The sequence below is a fragment of the Podarcis cretensis genome, assembly GCF_951804945.1.
Source record: "Podarcis cretensis genome assembly, chromosome: 3".
Lineage (NCBI taxonomy): Eukaryota > Metazoa > Chordata > Lepidosauria > Squamata > Lacertidae > Podarcis > Podarcis cretensis.
In genome coordinates, this window is record NC_137172.1 from 12176850 (window position 1) to 12194692 (window position 17843).

General features: G+C 37.9%; 1 protein-coding gene across 4 annotated transcripts in view; it reads left to right on the top strand.

The window, feature by feature from the left end:
- Positions 1–17843, top strand: part of CCDC88A (coiled-coil domain containing 88A) — a 79584-nt gene that overhangs the window by 39920 nt on the left and 21821 nt on the right. For all 4 annotated transcript variants that reach the window (XM_079968381.1, XM_079968378.1, XM_079968379.1 and 1 more), the window contains exons 14-25: positions 168–305; positions 1601–2671; positions 4676–4803; positions 8348–8489; positions 9781–9957; positions 10673–10834; positions 12450–12727; positions 12906–13049; positions 13367–13553; positions 14803–14948; positions 15981–16073; positions 16214–16428. In XM_079968381.1, coding sequence (XP_079824507.1) covers positions 168–305; positions 1601–2671; positions 4676–4803; positions 8348–8489; positions 9781–9957; positions 10673–10834; positions 12450–12727; positions 12906–13049; positions 13367–13553; positions 14803–14948; positions 15981–16073; positions 16214–16428 — 2881 coding nt within the window. The remainder of the gene's footprint in view (positions 1–167; positions 306–1600; positions 2672–4675; positions 4804–8347; positions 8490–9780; positions 9958–10672; positions 10835–12449; positions 12728–12905; positions 13050–13366; positions 13554–14802; positions 14949–15980; positions 16074–16213; positions 16429–17843) is intronic.

Here is a 17843-nt window from a genome sequence, read left to right on the forward strand (position 1 = left end):
TGAAAAACTAGATATTCTGGACACTTCTGTATGTTGTCCTTGGTCTGTAATTTCTCTTATTGGAAAATTTCATTTTGGGGGATACGGACTTAACTAAAAACTTTTGGCATGTCTTATACACTGTAATGTAAGATTTTATCAATTTTATTTTGTTTTTCTCTCTCTAGCTGGAAGGACTTGAGAAGGAACTTTCTGAAGAGAAACAAGGTCTTCAGAATAGTCAGAATCTTAGCAAAGATCTAATGAAAGAGAAATCCCAACTTGAAAAGACTATTGAGACTCTAAGAGAAAACTCAGAGAGACAGGTAAAATGACAAAGATTTTCACTTGTCAACCTTAACTTTCTTTAGATGGCCAAGACTGACATTTTAAAATAAATCGTATATGTTTTAGGATATGATAATCATTGCTACCATTTTCATGTTTTTTCAAAAATGTTACTTGGCTTTTTCTATTCCTCCATGTTTTTCAGTAGTATCTAAGCAGGCAGAGAAGCTTCATGCTTTACTAATCCTCTATACTGCTTTTCTTTCAATCCTAGTGTTTTCTAACATTGCAATCCTAACAGTGGATTGTCTCCAATGCTAATCGTACTTGGAGTAGCTACAGTGACATTAATAAGCTATTTTAAATTAGGGTCCTTAATTTCAGTGGCTCTATTCTGAGCAAAACTTAGTTGGCTACAACCCTGTTTACCCCAAAGTTCCATATTTTTCCGTATAGAAGACTAGGTTTTTTTAAAAACCAAAAAATTAGGTTTAAAATTGGGCTCGTCTTATACACGGGTAGTGCTGAGGGGTGTTTCCTTAACTTGAAGTCCCCCCAAATAGGGGGCATCTTATATATGGGGGCATCTTATACACGGAAAAATACGGTAAGTCTAGTTGAATTCATTGTGACTTAGTGAGTTAAGTAGAGTTGGAATTGCAGTTTAAGTGCTTAACTAAGCCCTTCCTCATTGGCAAAACCTTTCCACTTCTACTTTAGTTCTTTGGGTCATACAACCATTCATAATCTTGAGCTGAAAGAAGTCCAGGTACCAAAATGTTAGCCTTCCCTCCTCAGTCAGTACTGTTAAATGAAACCCTATGTGTTGGTGTAATGGACAGAATTCTTAAAAAAGAACCCCATGAGATTATAGAGCATCTTGCTCTCCTACGTCCCTGAAATAGGATGAGATCTAGGTTTAATAGGTTTGTAGGTGAGGCAGTTCTGTGATTGCTTCACAGCATACCAAAAATTCAAACTGACTTAATACTTTTGTGTTCTTTAACGCTTGAAATATTTTTTGTAACTAATTTTAGAATATTGTTTTTGAATAATGATATTGGAAAACTGCTACATTCAGTTACAAGGAAATTCAGATGGGAGGGACTAGAGGAAGTCAAGCAATATGTTTATGAGGTTGGAAGTTTAATTAATTATAATCAATTTATATTGTTTGTGTTTGTTGTTATATCTTCTGTTTTTATTCGCTTTATTCGCTTTATTTGTTTTTTTATTTGTGTTTCAGTTGTTTTATAGTATGTGTTATATTTGTATGAAACTCAATAAACTTTATTGTAAAAAAATAGAATAAACTTTCATTTCAATTACTTAGATTAAAATCCTGGAACAAGAGAATGAACATTTGAATCGAACAGTGGCTTCCCTCAGACAACGTTCACAAATCAGTGCTGAAGCAAGAGTGAAAGATATTGAAAAGGAAAATAAAATTCTCCATGAATCTATTAAAGAGACAAGCAGTAAATTAAATAAGATAGAATTTGAAAAGAAGCAACTGAAGAAAGAGTTAGAACATTATAAAGAGAAGGGAGAAAGAGCAGATGAACTGGAGAAAGAAGTTCAACATCTTGAAAAAGAAAACGAACTATTACAGAAAAAGATTACCAACTTAAAGATTACATGTGAAAAAATAGATTCCTTAGAACAAGAGAACTCAAGTCTAGACACTGAAAACAGAAAGCTGAAAAAGACTCTAGATAGTCTTAAAAATCTCAGCTTTCAATTAGAGTCATTAGAGAAAGAGAACACACAACTTGATGAAGAGAATTTAGAGCTCAGAAGAACAGTTGAAACTTTGAAAAGTACAAATATCAAGATGGCTCAGTTAGAGCTAGAAAATAAAGAACTGGAAAGTGAGAAAGGACAGCTTCAAAAGAGCCTGGATCTTATGAAAACTTCTTTTAAGAAGACTGAACGCTTAGAAGTAAGTTATCAGGGTTTGGATACAGAAAACCAAAGACTGCAGAAAGCCCTAGAAAATACCAACAAAAAGATTCAGCATCTAGAAAGTGAACTACAGGATCTAGAGACGGAAAATCAAACCTTACAAAAAAATCTGGAAGAACTCAAAATCTCTAGTAAACGCTTAGAAAAATTAGAAAAAGAGAACAAGCTTTTGGAGCAAGAGACCTCTCAGCTAGAAAAAGATAAGAAACAGCTGGAAAAAGAGAACAAGAGGCTTCGACAACAAGCAGATATTAAGGACAACACATTAGAAGAAAATAATGTAAAAATTGGTGATCTGGAAAAAGAGAACAAGTCACTCGTTAAGGAAATTGGTATATGTAAAGAAGCTTCTATTCGTTTAAAAGAGATTGAAAAGGAAAATAAAGAGCTTGTAAAAAGAGCCACCATTGACAAGAAAACACTTGTCACATTACGGGAGGTAATATTTCCTGCTGAATGATATACTATAATTATAAAGGGTAATGCAGCTGTAACATTCAAAAAAATCTAACTGTCAATTTCATGCAATAATTCATGCAAATTTAGTGTATTTTTGTTTTATTTGTATATTATTCAAACACTATTCATGAGCTTGGTGGATTCTGAGTTGCTCATACATTAAGAAGAAATGGTGACAGAAGATGTTCATACTTCTTTTTGTGACCCTGTGTTATGAGCAAAGCAGAAATGTTTGCATTTGAGCCGTGTGAATATCATGGACTCGCACACTGCAATGCAGGCAGCAGTTGCCCGCACTTCGTTTGCTTCCACATTGGGACCTGTTGGCACTTTTGAGGCATTGTGGAATAATTATTGCCTTGGAAGCAGAATTAAAACGATGGTTTCTGTGTAGCACAGGTGGACTGTATAATATCTAGCCCTTGCCCTCCTCATTGCTCCTTTTATAATATTTATTCATAAGCAGGTCCCCTGCAACATTAGTTATTAGCTTCCTCCTTGCAGTAATGAGTGTGCCCTTAATTAATCAGCTTCTCTTCTCCATGGTGACAAGCCTGGTTTCCTTTAATTCTCCCCCACTTTACTTTTTATACTGAAATGATAGCCATTTTGCTATGAAACAGTGAAAGGAAATCAGTAATGTACACAGGCATCAGAAGCTGACTAATTAAGGGCTAATTGATAACTAGTCCTCCAGCTGCATACAAACTGAAATGAAGAAATAATGAGGAAGAAACTGCAAGAAGGAAGCTTTTCATTGAAGGCACACTAGTTCTTAAAAGCTGTGATGGCACTTTGGCTGTCCACGCTGAACAGGCTGGTGCTGTGATTGTGTTTCATTGCAAAAAAGAGCAGGAGTACAACAGCAACAATACCAGAATACAACCATTTGACAATCTGGATACTCCATAAAAAGCAAATGAATAAAGAAAGACAATTTTAAAGAAAGGAGCTAGCATGAAAGCAATTGTTATAACACTTGATGGCTCTATTATTCAGGATCATATGTACTGAACATTTGAACTACCATATTTTTTGGTCTATAAGACTCACTTTTTCCCTCCTAAAAAGTAAGGGGAAATGTGTGTGCATCTTATGGAGCGAATGCAGGCTGCGCAGCTGTCCCAGAAGCCAGACCAGCAAGAGGGATCACTGCTTTCGCTGCGCAGCGATCCCTCTTGCTGTTCTGGCTTCTGGGAATTCAGAATATTTTTTTTTTCTTGTTTTCCTCCTCCAAAAACTAGGTGTGTCTTATGGTCTGGTGCGTCTTATAGAGCGAAAAATAGGGTATCTTGTTGGATTTAGTAACTTAATATAAAATTAGTGGGTTGTATCCAATGGTGGCTTAATGTGAGGGGAACACGCTTCTGCCCAAGCAAACTGGGTCACTTCATTTTTCCTACCTACCTAACACTTCTCCAAAGCTGTTTCTGAGGGATGTGGAATCCACTGGGACAGAATAGGATATGGTTGGGGAATTGGGGAAGAGTGAGTTTTCCAATTTAAACAAAAGTTCTTTCTGCTAAGGCAAGGCCAGCATTGGATATATTAACTACAAAATACCCAGCAAAAATAAAGGAGGCAAACGTTTGAAATGAATTCATATTTGTTTTTGGAATATGATTGCTGATTAACTAGAAGTTTATGCAGTAAGTGTCAATAGGATGGAGACAAAATATAGTTTTTTCAGAGAGCTGAAGGTGGTTTGAAATAAGGATCACAGCTTTATTGCATGTATCTACATTTTAATTTCAAATCTGGCAAACTGATTTGGCATATTTTTGTAGAATTTTCAAAAACCTAAAAAAAATTAATGGGAGACAACAGAGATAAAAAATATTTGTGTTCAGCATTGAAGGAAACCTCTCTTAAAGCCACTTTCAACTTCCTTAAAATCTATTGCCTGCGTCTCCTGCTGTAGTCTCTAGAAATGGCATTATTGCAATATTATACGTTCAACACATTTTCAAAAATCTATTTAAAGGATTTGGTGAATGAAAAACTGAAGACACAGCAGATGAATAATGATTTAGAAAAGCTTACACATGAACTTGAAAAGATAGGTTTAAATAAGGAGCGCCTCTTGCATGATGAGCAGAGTTCAGATGATAGGTGAGTATATTAAGGCCTCTTTGGAATAGGTTGAGAGCAGTTCCTTATGGCAGGATATGCTCCTGAATGTATCTGAACAGCTACTACAGTGTGCACTTCTTTCAGGTTCCACTTTCAATTTTGTTGTACGAAATTCTGTATGTCATCAAAGGAGTAAACCTCTCTTTGCAGAGTTGGTATAGACATTTTGAGCACTTATCTCCAACAGTTACTATATCCTTTATAATAGATTCCTGAGTCTATCAGCAGAAAAAAAATCAGTATCTCTGAAAGAGCTTTTGGCTCTCTTCTGCTTACTCCATCTGCCAATATAAAGCTAATAGCATACAAACATCTGTTTCCTTTACTTGGTCATGTGTTCCATCCTGTTCCTTGTGGAATTGGAGAAAATATGTGTTAACAAAAGCAGAATACTCCAGCTTCTGACCAGCCCTCCTGTCAGCATGCCACTCAGTTGAGAATAATGACTGGCGCTGTAGTCTGTTATTAGCAGTGATTGACATAATGATGGTGGCAAATTCAGAACCTTCTATCTTGAGAGGAAGCCAGCATTATAATTGTATGTATCCAGTCTTACTTTCAGGATACTGTTGAGACAATGTAAGCTTTTTACAGTAAATTATCAATACTTTCCCCTTTAAAATAATTTTAATTGCTTTTTTCCACCCTAGAAGGTTTCATTTCTACTTAGTTTTCAGTCATTAGCTCCTGACAACTACTTAAGAAAGCTAGTTTGGTGCCCATGGAAGGGGTTCATTTCTATTACAGAGTGATGGATTTGATGTGGGAAGACCAAATTCAGTGGCAGTGATGTTGGCTTAGGGAGATGTTTGTGAGAGAGAAAGAGAGGATTGAATAGAGAGGTTAAACAAGGCATTTTTTTATTGTGGTGAGAGGCTTCAATGGAAGGAGTAGATTTTAGGTGTTAACTCGGTTTATCTTCAGATTTTGGAATGGTGGGTGTCTACAAGATATGCTGCAGTTGGTGGTTTCAATTACCTTCACTCAGACTGGCTGCTTGTGTGTTCTAGTCATGATAAAGTGCTGTATGCCCAAGCCTGGTGCAGGAAGCATGTTATGCTGCTGGCAGGGGCTACCCCCAAAGGGGAACACTTCTTTTGGGAAGCTGTGTGGACCAAAGATTTACCCCCTTTTATCAGTTTTATTGGCCAGGGTTTTATGTGTGGCATTGTTTGTTCATTTCTATCCTTTGGGGCAGTGTTGTGTTTTCAGGGTAAGAGGCTGAAGGTGGTCTAGACTAATGTGTGTTAGAGAATATTGATTTCATGCCTATGGAGTGTGGGTCCAATCCTGCATGAAACTGCCTTTCTCGGGTGGGAAACTGGGGGAGTGGTGAGTTTTTATCCCAGATGAGAGCTGAGGTGTGTCACATTTTATATTTTTATTTTAAAAGTATCTCATAGTTTGAGTTCCCCTGACATTAACCTCTGCTATATTCCTGTCATTTTGTAGAGGTAGCGCCGGGTGGTAATATGTTTAGGAGGCGATACAGAGGTGAATGAAGGTATACAGGGAGGAGAAATAATAATAATAATAAATTTTTCTTTATATCCTGCCCTCCCCGGCCAGAGCCGGGCTCAGGGCAGCTAACACCAATAAAATTAAAATAAAACATAATGGGAGGGGAAACAAAAAAAAAGAGGTCTAGTTACATCAAAGCCCAGGCTCCCTCTGCTTCACCTGCTGTATTTCAGAATCTGGAGGTGCTAGTGAGCCAGCTCCCTGCCTTGGTGCTGTGTTGCTAAATGCCAGGTCTGTTCAGAATACAATATTGACCATTCACAATTTGATCCTGGGTGAGGGAGCCAACTTGGCATGTATGACTGACACCTGGATGGATGAAGTTGGTGGCCCTAAGTTCACCCAGCTATGTTCACCTGGACACTCAGTGCAGCACCATTTGAGGTCAGAGGGATGGGGCAGGGAAGTTGCAGTTGTGCATAGAAACCCCATCTCCCTCACCAGGAGACCAATCCCTACTGTGTCTGGATTTGAGGGATTGTTTGCGTTGTTGGGCCAGAGGGCCAGAACAGGGATGTTTTTACTGTACCATCCACCCTGCCGCATTGTCTCCCTAGCTGAGCTGGCAGAGGTTATCTTAGATTTGATGTTGGAAAATATTTTCATGGTGGTGTGGGAGAAACTTTATTATCCATAGTGAAACTGTCCCATATGGACCAGTTCAGGACTTCATGGTCTCAATGACAGCCATGGAGTTGTCTCAGTATATCAGTGTCCTCACACCTGGTTGGACATAACCTTGACCTGGATGTGACCTTGACCATAGGAGAGCCAATGTTATTTCATGCTTTCTTAGCATTACATCACTTTAAGCCAGGAGAAAAATTTCCCACAGTCCCGTATTCAGAGGACATGTATGAAACGTTGGGAACTTGGCTACGGATGTAACTGATGTGAAAACAAGAGTTGCCGTAGACTTAGCTTTGCAATAAAATACAGAAAGCAAAGGGTAAAATCAGATGTGGACAGCATCAGTCAATTTGGCTATATTGAGCAATGGAAGTACTAGTTTAGAAATAGCAACTGTAGTGTTAGGTTCACACATTGTGAGTATATATAGGAAATCATCCTGCACCTGTATGTTTATTCCTTCTCTTTGCTCCCATTATGTTTTGAAGAACCAGGGTTGTGTGGTTCAGTCCTTTGTAGTGGAGGGTTGTAATCAAGCTCATTTTTTTTATCTTTGATTTTGTTGGACTGTAGCCAGAATGAAGACTGCTCACCAGCAATTCAATCTCTTTGCATTCTGCATTGTTAATGTGCTAGAACTCTCTGTATGATTCAATGTACATCTTCCGTTCTCTTAGGGTGTACCCAGACCAGCATGGGTGACACATCTCAGTTTTGTCCTTTACTGTCACAGTACAAGTTGCTTTTCTATATGTATACACTTGCTGGAATTGTTTCTTTACAGTTTGCATTATTTTATTGAATATTCTCCATTAAATACATTTGATAAAAGTGGTGGCAAAGGGATTAGGTCATGGCCTTTGAGGTCAGGAGATGGTGGTAGGAAGCTTCCTAAATCTCCACAGTAGCCAAATTTAGATTTTAAATTGGTCAGATGAACAAGTGCTATAGTGCTAATGCATTAATTAAAAAGAGGACTGTGTCAGTACCCACAGAGTAAAACTATTTCTGTCTAAACAGTTTAATGAGAGGTAAGAATTTGTACAAAATCTTGTATGTTTCAATCTCTTTTTAGATCATTGCAGACTTTATATTTTGAATGTTTTAAATAGTTGTTTTTATTGTTTCAACGGATTATTTTATTCTCTTTGGATTTGTTTGTTTTTTACATTTGAGTGGTTTCTAAATTTTATGAAATAAATAGAACAATAGGAAGTGAAGACAGCAGACTGTTGGGTGAACTGTGGTCCTGTCCTCACACAGATTTATTGAAAAACAGTCAAGCTATCACCTTGATGAAGCTTGTATATTTTCTTAGGGGATTGTCTTCTTCTTGATAATTAAAACATTATTGTAATTTTTTCATTAATAGCAAATACAAACTACTGGAGTCAAGATTAGAATCCACATTGAAAAAGTCACTTGAAATAAAAGAAGAAAAAATTGCTGCTTTGGAAGCTCGATTAGAAGAATCAACAAATTTAAATCAACAACTGCGCCAGGAACTTAAAACAGTAAAAAAATGAATATTTCTATTACCTTAGTTTTCAGGTGGTGCATAAATGACATAAAATTTCTTTAATTTTTTTCTAACAGTTATAAAGGTGGTAGAAAAAATCTATTTCTTATATTGTAAAAAGTTTTTTCGAAAGATTTATGCACAGTGCTGCTTTTGATAAGCAAAATACATGCTGAATCATACTCTTGCTTTCTTAGTGAAAACAGGATATATATTACCAATTTAACTTCACAGAAATATGTGAAAAATGTTGGTTTAAAAATAATTCAGTGCTTTCCATGCAGAAAACATTTTGTTTTTTGACTTGGCAAATTTTAGGTGTTGCCGATAGCAGTAATTAAAGTGCTGTTCAGCTTCATGTTTAGCCCCTTTCTGAACAGCTGCCACTTGAGACTGCAGCATGTGGTTTTGCTGATTTTTGCTAGCATTTACTTATCTATAAAAGTGTGCGCGTGCGTGTATGCCCTCTTCTAAAATATCAGGGTGGTGTACCAGCAATTCAAAAACATAAAAAATTAAAAGCAGTACAAAACAATGATTGAAATGATTGAAATAATAAACCCTAATGATTAGAATCATTAAAATTTAAAACAAGTGCATAGACCTGTTGGTGCAGAAGTCTCCAAAGAGAGGCCATAAAGTCCAAATTGAGGATGCCTGCTGAATCTCTGCTGGAAGAGTGTTCCACATTATGGAACTTCTGGTTGAGGCCCATCAGGCCTCTGTAGCATGGGGGACAACAACCAGTACTCCTCAAGATGACCTCAGTGTGAGTGAACTGCAGTATAAGGGCTCAAGTGGTCCTTGTGTAATGTGAAGTGGAGTAGAGGCTAGTGGGCCAATTAGTTGAGCTGAATGAAACTACACATGAGACACTGAATGGTAGGCATTCTTGCAAAAAGCTTTGAAAGTAACAGTCAAAGTCCCTCTGAAAGATGCTCTCCTTGTCATTAGTCTACCTCAAAAGGCCAGACTAAGCCACAGACATGAGAGTAACAATTGGGTTGCCACCAAATCCCTGTAAAGTCTGGGGTGGGGTGTGATCTAAGCTGCATAGAGCAGAAAAGAAGGTGTGCTGAACCATTCCACAAGCCATACCTACCCCCTGAAACTCTTATTGCTTTTTTCCCTATGGGGATCAAAGGTTGGAACCTTTGGTGAAAGAAAAACAGCTGTGACAAGGCAATTTTTTCTAATTAAATAATAATAACAAAGTTGCCTTGGCATGCTTAGGATTTAGTAGGATTTAGTATTTTACATTTGAAATAGAATTCATTGATCTTTAGGTGAAAAAGAATTATGAGGCCCTCAAGCAAAGACAAGAGGAAGAGAAAATGGTACAGAATTGTTCTTCAAAAACTGATGAAGAAAGTTTGTCTGTCAATAAATGGGAACGAGAGAGCCAAGAAACCACTAGAGAACTTTTGAAGGTTAAAGATAGATTAATTGAAGTTGAGAGAAATGTAAGTAATAATTTGGATTATTTTAATAATTTTACCTTGATTGTCAACCTGTGTAGTATATAGTAAGCCACATTTTGTTGCCACGGATATAACAAAAGAATAGGCTAGGAATTAGGGTACTCTGATCTAATACTGTGCTTCAAAGAACATACTGTTTCTTGGAAATAAATGTAGTTGATTTCAGCATAACTTATTATGCCTCTCTGCCTGTCTTATTTCTCTCTTGCATGCATACATAGGTACAGTGGTGCCTCGCAAGACGAAAAGAATCCGTTCCGCGAGTCTCTTCGTCTTGCGGTTTTTTCGTCTTGCGAAGCAACCCTATTAGCGGAGTAGCGCTATTAGCGGCTTAGCGGCAAAGCGGCTATTAGCGGCTTAGAAAAAGGGGGGGGAGCGAAAAAAATCGCAAGACGTTTTCGTCTTGTGAAGCAAGCCCATAGAGAAATTCGTCTTGCAAAGTGCCTTGAAAAATGGAAAACCCTTTCGTCTAGCGGGTTTTTCGTCTTGCGAGGCATTCGTCTTGCGGGGCACCACTGTACACCACATTGAGTAAACCCACTTTCATCAGAAAGCAAACCCATGCTTTGATTTCTTCTGACTGCAATAATGTTTCCATACTTCAGATAGTTTGTCGTAAAATAGAAGTCTGAATTTAATCAATATTTTGTTCATTTAAATGGTGCGTGTATGTAATACATTTTGTTCCTTTTTAAAGAACGCAACTCTGCAGGCAGAGAAGCAAGCCCTGAAAACACAACTAAAGCAGCTTGAGACACAGAACAATAATGTGCAAGCTCAGATTGTGGCACTTCAGAGACAGACTGTTTCCTTACAGGAGCAAAACACAACGCTGCAAACTCAGAATGCCAAGCTTCAGGTTCTGTTTTCACAAATTTGTATTTATCTCCCAACCGCAATATAGAATTTACAGGTGAAAGCCTTGCTGTTATTCACATGGCAGTAGCAGCAGCTATTCTTGTGACACTCATGGGAAGCCTATACAGTGGTACCTCAGGTTAAGTCCTTAATTCGTTCCAGAGGTCCGTACTTAACCTGAAACTGTTCTTAACCTGAAGCACCACCTTAGCTAATGGGGCCTCCTGCTGCCGCCGTGCCGCCGCTGCACAATTTCTGTTCTCATCCTGAAGCAAAGTTCTTAACCAGAGGTACTATTTCTGGGTTAGCGGAGTCTGTAACCTGAAGCGTATGTAACCCGAGGTACCACTGTATTTTGAACATAAGTGGTTTGACTGATGGGCAGTGCCCCATCTGTAGTAACTCCCTGGCTCCCTGGGCTAGATCTGCCTCCAAGAAGTTCCTTTGGATAGCTCCCATTACTGTTGGATTGTTTTGTACTTTATTTTTTCACTTCTTCGATGATCACATGCCCATATCATTTTGAATCCCTATATATCCCTTTTGTGGTGGTATGGCTAAGTACTGCAAAATGGGGGTGGGTGGGTTCTTGTTCTACAACCCTATGATTCCATCTCTTCATGCTAGAGAGATGTCTCTTATTTCCCAACCCTAAATAGAACTTGGTAACAAGAGTCAAACGTTTGAGTTTCCTGCTTCTGTTACATTTAGGTATCTTAGAGACAAAAACAAAAACCATTTAGTTCCTCTTGCATTCTAGAACAGCTGTGAAATTTTTTAGAAGGAGAATCTATAGGAAAGGGTCAGAAGAATCTCTTATGAGGCTAGATGTAGAATTTGTAATCTGTTTGACAAAGAAAACAGGTCAGTACAGGCTCCCCCCCCCCCACTTAGGTGGGCGTTACACCCCTGCACACATGTGAAATCTCATGAAGTGGGGAGCGCCCTGTAAACACCTCTTCTTTCTCTTCAATCCATACCAAAAATACTGTATCCACAACTAGAATTGAAGCTATAGGGTTGGCAGGAGGCTGGCAAACACATGCTGTTAGGTGGGGAGACTGAGCGGCAGAAACAAAGCCCTGCTGCACCCCCGGTATCTTCTATCTCACCATTTCCTGGTATGAGTCTATTTAATTGTTTCCCACATGTATATGCAGTTGCACTTGAGTAGAATGTGTGTAAGTGGGGAGATGCCTGTATTTATCTAAACAAGCCTAATTTAAGTATTTCACTGCTGATCCTCATGTTATTTCTGGAGGTGATTTAGGAAGCATAGGACAGGAGAAAATGTCCACTTTGACTGGCAGTGGCAGCTCTCCAGCGTCTATGTCAGAGGTTTTCTGTACCACCTGTTACCTAATCCTTATAAGTGGATATGCATACAGATGCAAACTGCGGAGCTATGCACTGAGAGTGCATTAAATGCATGAAGCCCCAGTTTGATCTCCAGCAATTCTTCGTAGAGATTGGGGAAATCGCTCTGAGATACAGGGTTTAAAACCTGTTAACAACCTAGGACCTCAATTGGCTAATTCTGTACAAGTCTAATTTTGAATGAGCACACCACAAAGTACTTTGTTATTGATTGTCCAATGTCACTTTGGCAATTGTAGGTAGAAAATTCTGCTATTAATTCACAAAGTACATCTCTCATGAATCAGAATGCACAATTGCTGATTCAGCAGTCCACCTTGGAAAATGAAAATGAGTCCATAATCAAGGAACGTGAGGATCTGAGATCGCTATATGATTCACTCATCAAAGATCATGAAAAACTGGAGCAGCTTCATGAACGGCAAGCTACTGAATATGAATCTCTAATTTCCAAACATGGAAACCTTAAGTCAGCACACAAGAATCTTGAGGTGGAACATAAGGACTTAGAAGACAGGTGATTTCAATATATCAGTCATAACCAGTTTGCAGCTTAATCTGAAAATTATTTAAAATGTTAGATCTTAAATCCTTATAGTCGCAGCCATGTTGAAAGTGGAAGCTGTATTCATAATAACCTTTTGTAATTAATACTTGAGAATAGTATTAGTAATATTATATAATCCATTTGACAGATACAATCAGTTGCTGAAACAAAAAGTGCAATTAGAAGAACTGGAAAAAGTTCTTAAAGCAGAACAAGAGAAGATGCTGCAGCAAAACAAAAAGCATGAAACTGTAGCAGCGGAATACAAAAAGCTTTGTGAGGAAAATGACAGGTAAGAAAACAAAGCTAATGAATAATTATCTGAATTAAAGTGTATTATTAAATGTGCCAACTATATTTTGCATTTACCCTGATCTTAAACACTGCATAAAAGTCAGAAACCCTTAAAACATTAAAATAAGAAAAAAACAATAAATCTACAGTATGCTCATAGAAATTGGTTATAAGATATGTCTACAAACATTATGATAATGTAAATCTCTCTTTACTTAAATGTGAGTATATGATATAACTGTGCAGACACTTGTTTAATTGTTAATTTTGTGAAAACTTACTTTAATTTTGTTTTCTGTCCATTTTTAATTACAGATTGAATCATACATATACGCAGCTTTTGAAAGAAAATGAAATTCTCCAAATGGATCATAAGAATTTGAAAACATTACTGAACAGTTCTAAACTGGAACAAACAAGGCTGGAAGCTGAATTTTCCAAACTCAAAGAGCAGTACCAACAGCTGGATATTACGTATACAAAACTGAATAATCAGTGTGAGGTAATGAGTTTGCATTTCTTCAGTAATGTTTTATTATAGCCCTGTTTATTCATGACAAAAGAGGCTTTTTTAGATTTCTGCAGTAATGTGTTTATCTTTATGAGTTTTCTGTAAAGGTTGTAATAGTTGAATTTAGTAATATATCTTAATAGTTTTGAAGGTGTCTTTGTATCATGTTAGGAAGAAACTTAGGTCAGTCGTTCTGCTTATTCTGGAATTGTTTTAGTGATTTTATTGAGAAATTAGTGGAGGTGTTCTGAAAAGTTGCTTTAAGACTGCATGTATCCTCTTATATCAATCAACCTAGTGTCTTTGCACTCATTGATATGAAAGCTAAAAGTTTGATTCTCACTCCATCATTCCGAATATTGAATTCATGGTTTTCTTTCAGTCTGTTTTGTACATAAAGAGAGAATAAAATTTTTGCATTTAAACAAAAGCTTAAGATTCAAGGAAGAGATATAAGATATCCTGAAGAGAGCCACACTTCTTCTGCTCCCTTTCCTATTGGCTTGAACAGTGGATACATTGGTTAGAAGCTAAAAGGATGCTAGGACCTTAACAGAAGCTGCAGATCGCTCTCCTCAATTGGAAGAAAGGCAATTTAGAATTATTTAGAAAAACCAGATAATAGAATCATAGAATTGTAGAGTTGGAAGGGACCATGAGGGTCATCTACTCCAGCCTCCTGTAATGCAGGAATAATAATAATAATAATAATAATAATAATAATAATAATAATAATATTTTATTTATACCCCGCCCTCCCCAGCCAAGGCCGGGCTCAGAGCGGCTTACAAGCAATAATAAAAACAAGATGAATGATTACAAACTTAAAAACAAAAATAAAATACAACATTAAAATAATGGAACATTAAAATACTAAAATGTAGCCTCATCGCAGGAGGAGAAGGAAAAGAAAAGAAAAAGAGAGAGAGGGAGGGAGGGAATCAAATTGGCTCCAAGCCAAAGGCCAGGCGGAACAACTCTGTCTTACAGGCCCTGCGGAAAGAAATCAGATCCTGCAGGGCCCTGGTCTCATGAGGCAGAGCATTCCACCAGGCCGGAGCCAGAATCTTTTACCTATAGCAGAGCTTGAATCCATGACCCCAAGATTTAAGAGTTTTGTGCTCTGGTGACTGAACTATAGCTGCCTCAATCATTTGACTTCATTTTCTTTTGTACTTTATAAACAGAAAGTTGGGCAGACTGCATACACTAAAATACTGTGTTTTGTACATTTCAACAGTTGCTTAGCCAGCTAAAAGGAAATTTGGAAGAAGAAAACAGACACCTGTTGGATCAAATACAGACATTAATGCTGCAAAACAGAACATTATTAGAGCAGAATATGGAAAGCAAAGATCTGTTCCACGTTGAACAAAGGCAGTATATGTAGGTATCAAAAACGGTGAACTAGTTGCACCCAACATAACTGCAGTTGGATGTTCAAATAGAAATAAATCATGGAAATGTTAATCAGTGCATTCCATTAACAACAGATGAAAATATTCATTCATAGTTGTATTTTAATCAATATTGTTCCTTGTGAAATAAAGTTGCCCCTGTGATGAAGGATTGTACGATTTGGGGCTGTTTTGAGAAAATGCGAGAAAGATAGACGTTTATAAAATCATGCATGGCATGGGGATAGTGGATAGAGAAAAGTTTTCCTAGTCTCTGGCCCTTACAGTACCATCTTCCAGATTGTGCTAGGCCTAATGTGGGGTGGAGCGTTTCCATCCTTGGTTTGCAATTCTTTCCTAGGCGCCTGAGATCACATTTCCCCTGCTTTATAGCAAGCAAGACAACTGGGAAAGCATCTCAGAGCACCAGACCTGCAACTGAAATCTAGGTGACTTAATCCCTGCCTTCCTCCTGCTTTCCTAACCTATTATTCAACCAAACCAGAAGGAACCTTCACAGCAAACGTTCAGTGTTCCCATCTAAAATAAGGGGAGAATGACCTTCTGTAATGGAGAGAAGACAGTGGTGTAGCTCAGTGTTAGAATGCATACAGGTACCAGGTTCAATTCCTAGTTTTTCCAGGTAGGGCTAGGAGAATCTCCTCTGGATATCCTGGAGAGCTGCTGCCAGTCCTGTGCTACATGGATGTAACGGTCTGATGTTGTATAAGGCAGCTTCCTGTGATCCTTTGAGTGACATGTGTATAGAAACATCTTGTCATATGCCCAGCACATTATTCTAACACCTTCTCGCATTCTACATAGTGCCCATATTTCCCTAAAAATAAAATATTGTGACTTGAGTTCTGGAAAAATGTTGATGTAAAACTGCCCTGATGCAATGCAAAATTCATTTCAGCACACATGTCCTAAAAAGTCCCTGAGGCACATTGATACAAAGGAAAAACATATTTTAGAAACATACATGCCTTCTAACATGTCAATTACCTTTTCTTCACAGTGACAAGCTAAATGAATTGAGAAGACAAAAAGAGAAATTGGAAGAAAAGATTATGGATCAGTATAAATTTTATGAACCATCTCCTCCAAGAAGGTAATGCATGACCACATATTTCTCTCCCTCTTTCTTTGCCAGAAATGTGCCAGTGTATGTTAGTTAAAGAAAGAAACTAATTGTTTTAAAATATTTGCAAGAATTTGTTCTAAATATAGCATTCTTTATTTCTCCAAAAGGAGAGGTAATTGGATTACTCTGAAAATGAGGAAACTGATAAAATCAAAGAAGGATATTAACCGAGAACGCCTCAAGTCTCTAACTCTGACACCAACCCGCTCAGAATCTAGTGAAGGATTTCTTCAGCTGCCACATCAGGACAGTCAAGATAGTTCCTCGGTGGGCTCAAATTCCCTGGAAGATGGTCAGACCGTGGGGGCTAAGAAAAGCAGCAGTGAGTAAATTGCTTAATTTTTGTAAGGGGTAGTGTGTCATGCAGTACTTCCTGATGCGGTGAAAAGGTTCAAAATACCCTTGGAGGAAGTTTGCTTAAAAGTATTTTGCTCATGTTCCTGTAGGCTCAAGGATGGAGAATCAAACTCTACAGCAGAGGAATGCTCTTTAAAGTTTTTTAGGGGTGCAATATTTACTGACTGTGAAAAATTTGGTCTGAGCTGACCGTAGAGGTGAAATTGGCACTCCTTCTTTACCCATAACCATTGCTCTTTTCTGTACTGTTTCTTTTCATCCACTTATTACGTTTCTACTCTTGGCGTGTGAAGAGTTCCCTGTAACATGCTTCCTTATCAGCATCTTCATACTGCTGATGAATTGATTGTGTGTTTCTGCATGTTTATGGGCATACTGCATGGAAGGGGGACTGTGCTGTATCGATCTGCATAGCTCTGGTCAGCAGGTTCTTGAGAGTACCTGCATCCATTATATATACTCTAGAAGCAAGAGGTCCAGCACTGTAATAGCTCTTCTCCCACTCCTTTTAACCCGTACCTTTTCATCACATTTTGCTTTCAATTCACTGGTATGCCAGGCTGTGCTGACACAGGGTGTGTGACACTGTATCGTTAACAGCATTTCATTGTACCAACATTGCTTTGGAATAGAATTTTGAACCTTAAGTAATCATATTATTGTTTTTGAGCGCCATATCAAAGCAAATATTTACGGTGGAATTCAACATGGAATTCAGCGTAGCATTAAGTGAGATATTTATGTCCACTTGTACTAGAAGCACTGCATGCCCCCTAAACCTGTTCTGGGGGATATTGAAAATAAGATATGTTAGAACAATAAGACCGAGTGGCAAACTCAGTGTTGTTGTTTTTAAATGAATGTCTTTGTTGTTTTTACATGGTATCAAAATGTGTGTAAACATTCCTCCGTTTGATCAGGCTGGAAAAAAATCAAACCCCAAATGATGTGTGCTTTGATTATATAGATTTCTGTACAAACATTAGAAATTACGTTCTGCTTCATAGTATGTTTAAATCTTTAGTTGAGTACCGTATTTTTCGCTCTATAACACGCACCTGACCATAACACGCACATCGTTTTTAGAGGAGGAAAACAAGGGAAAAAACATTCTGAATGAAACAGTGGATGTATCATTTTTGTGCTTCATGCTGTGGCCACAGACATGTGATCTGATGGTGAATTTGGGGTGACCCAATGCAAAAATCCTGAGAATCCCTGTGGATCCATGCTTTTTAACCACATTTTTGCACCATTGCAGCCCCAGGCAACAGTGGGTGCGTGATTTTTGGGGGGCAGGCTGTAGCCATGGACATGCTATGTGATCTGATGGTGAATTTGGGCTGACCCAATGCAAAGATCCTGAGGATCCATGTGGAT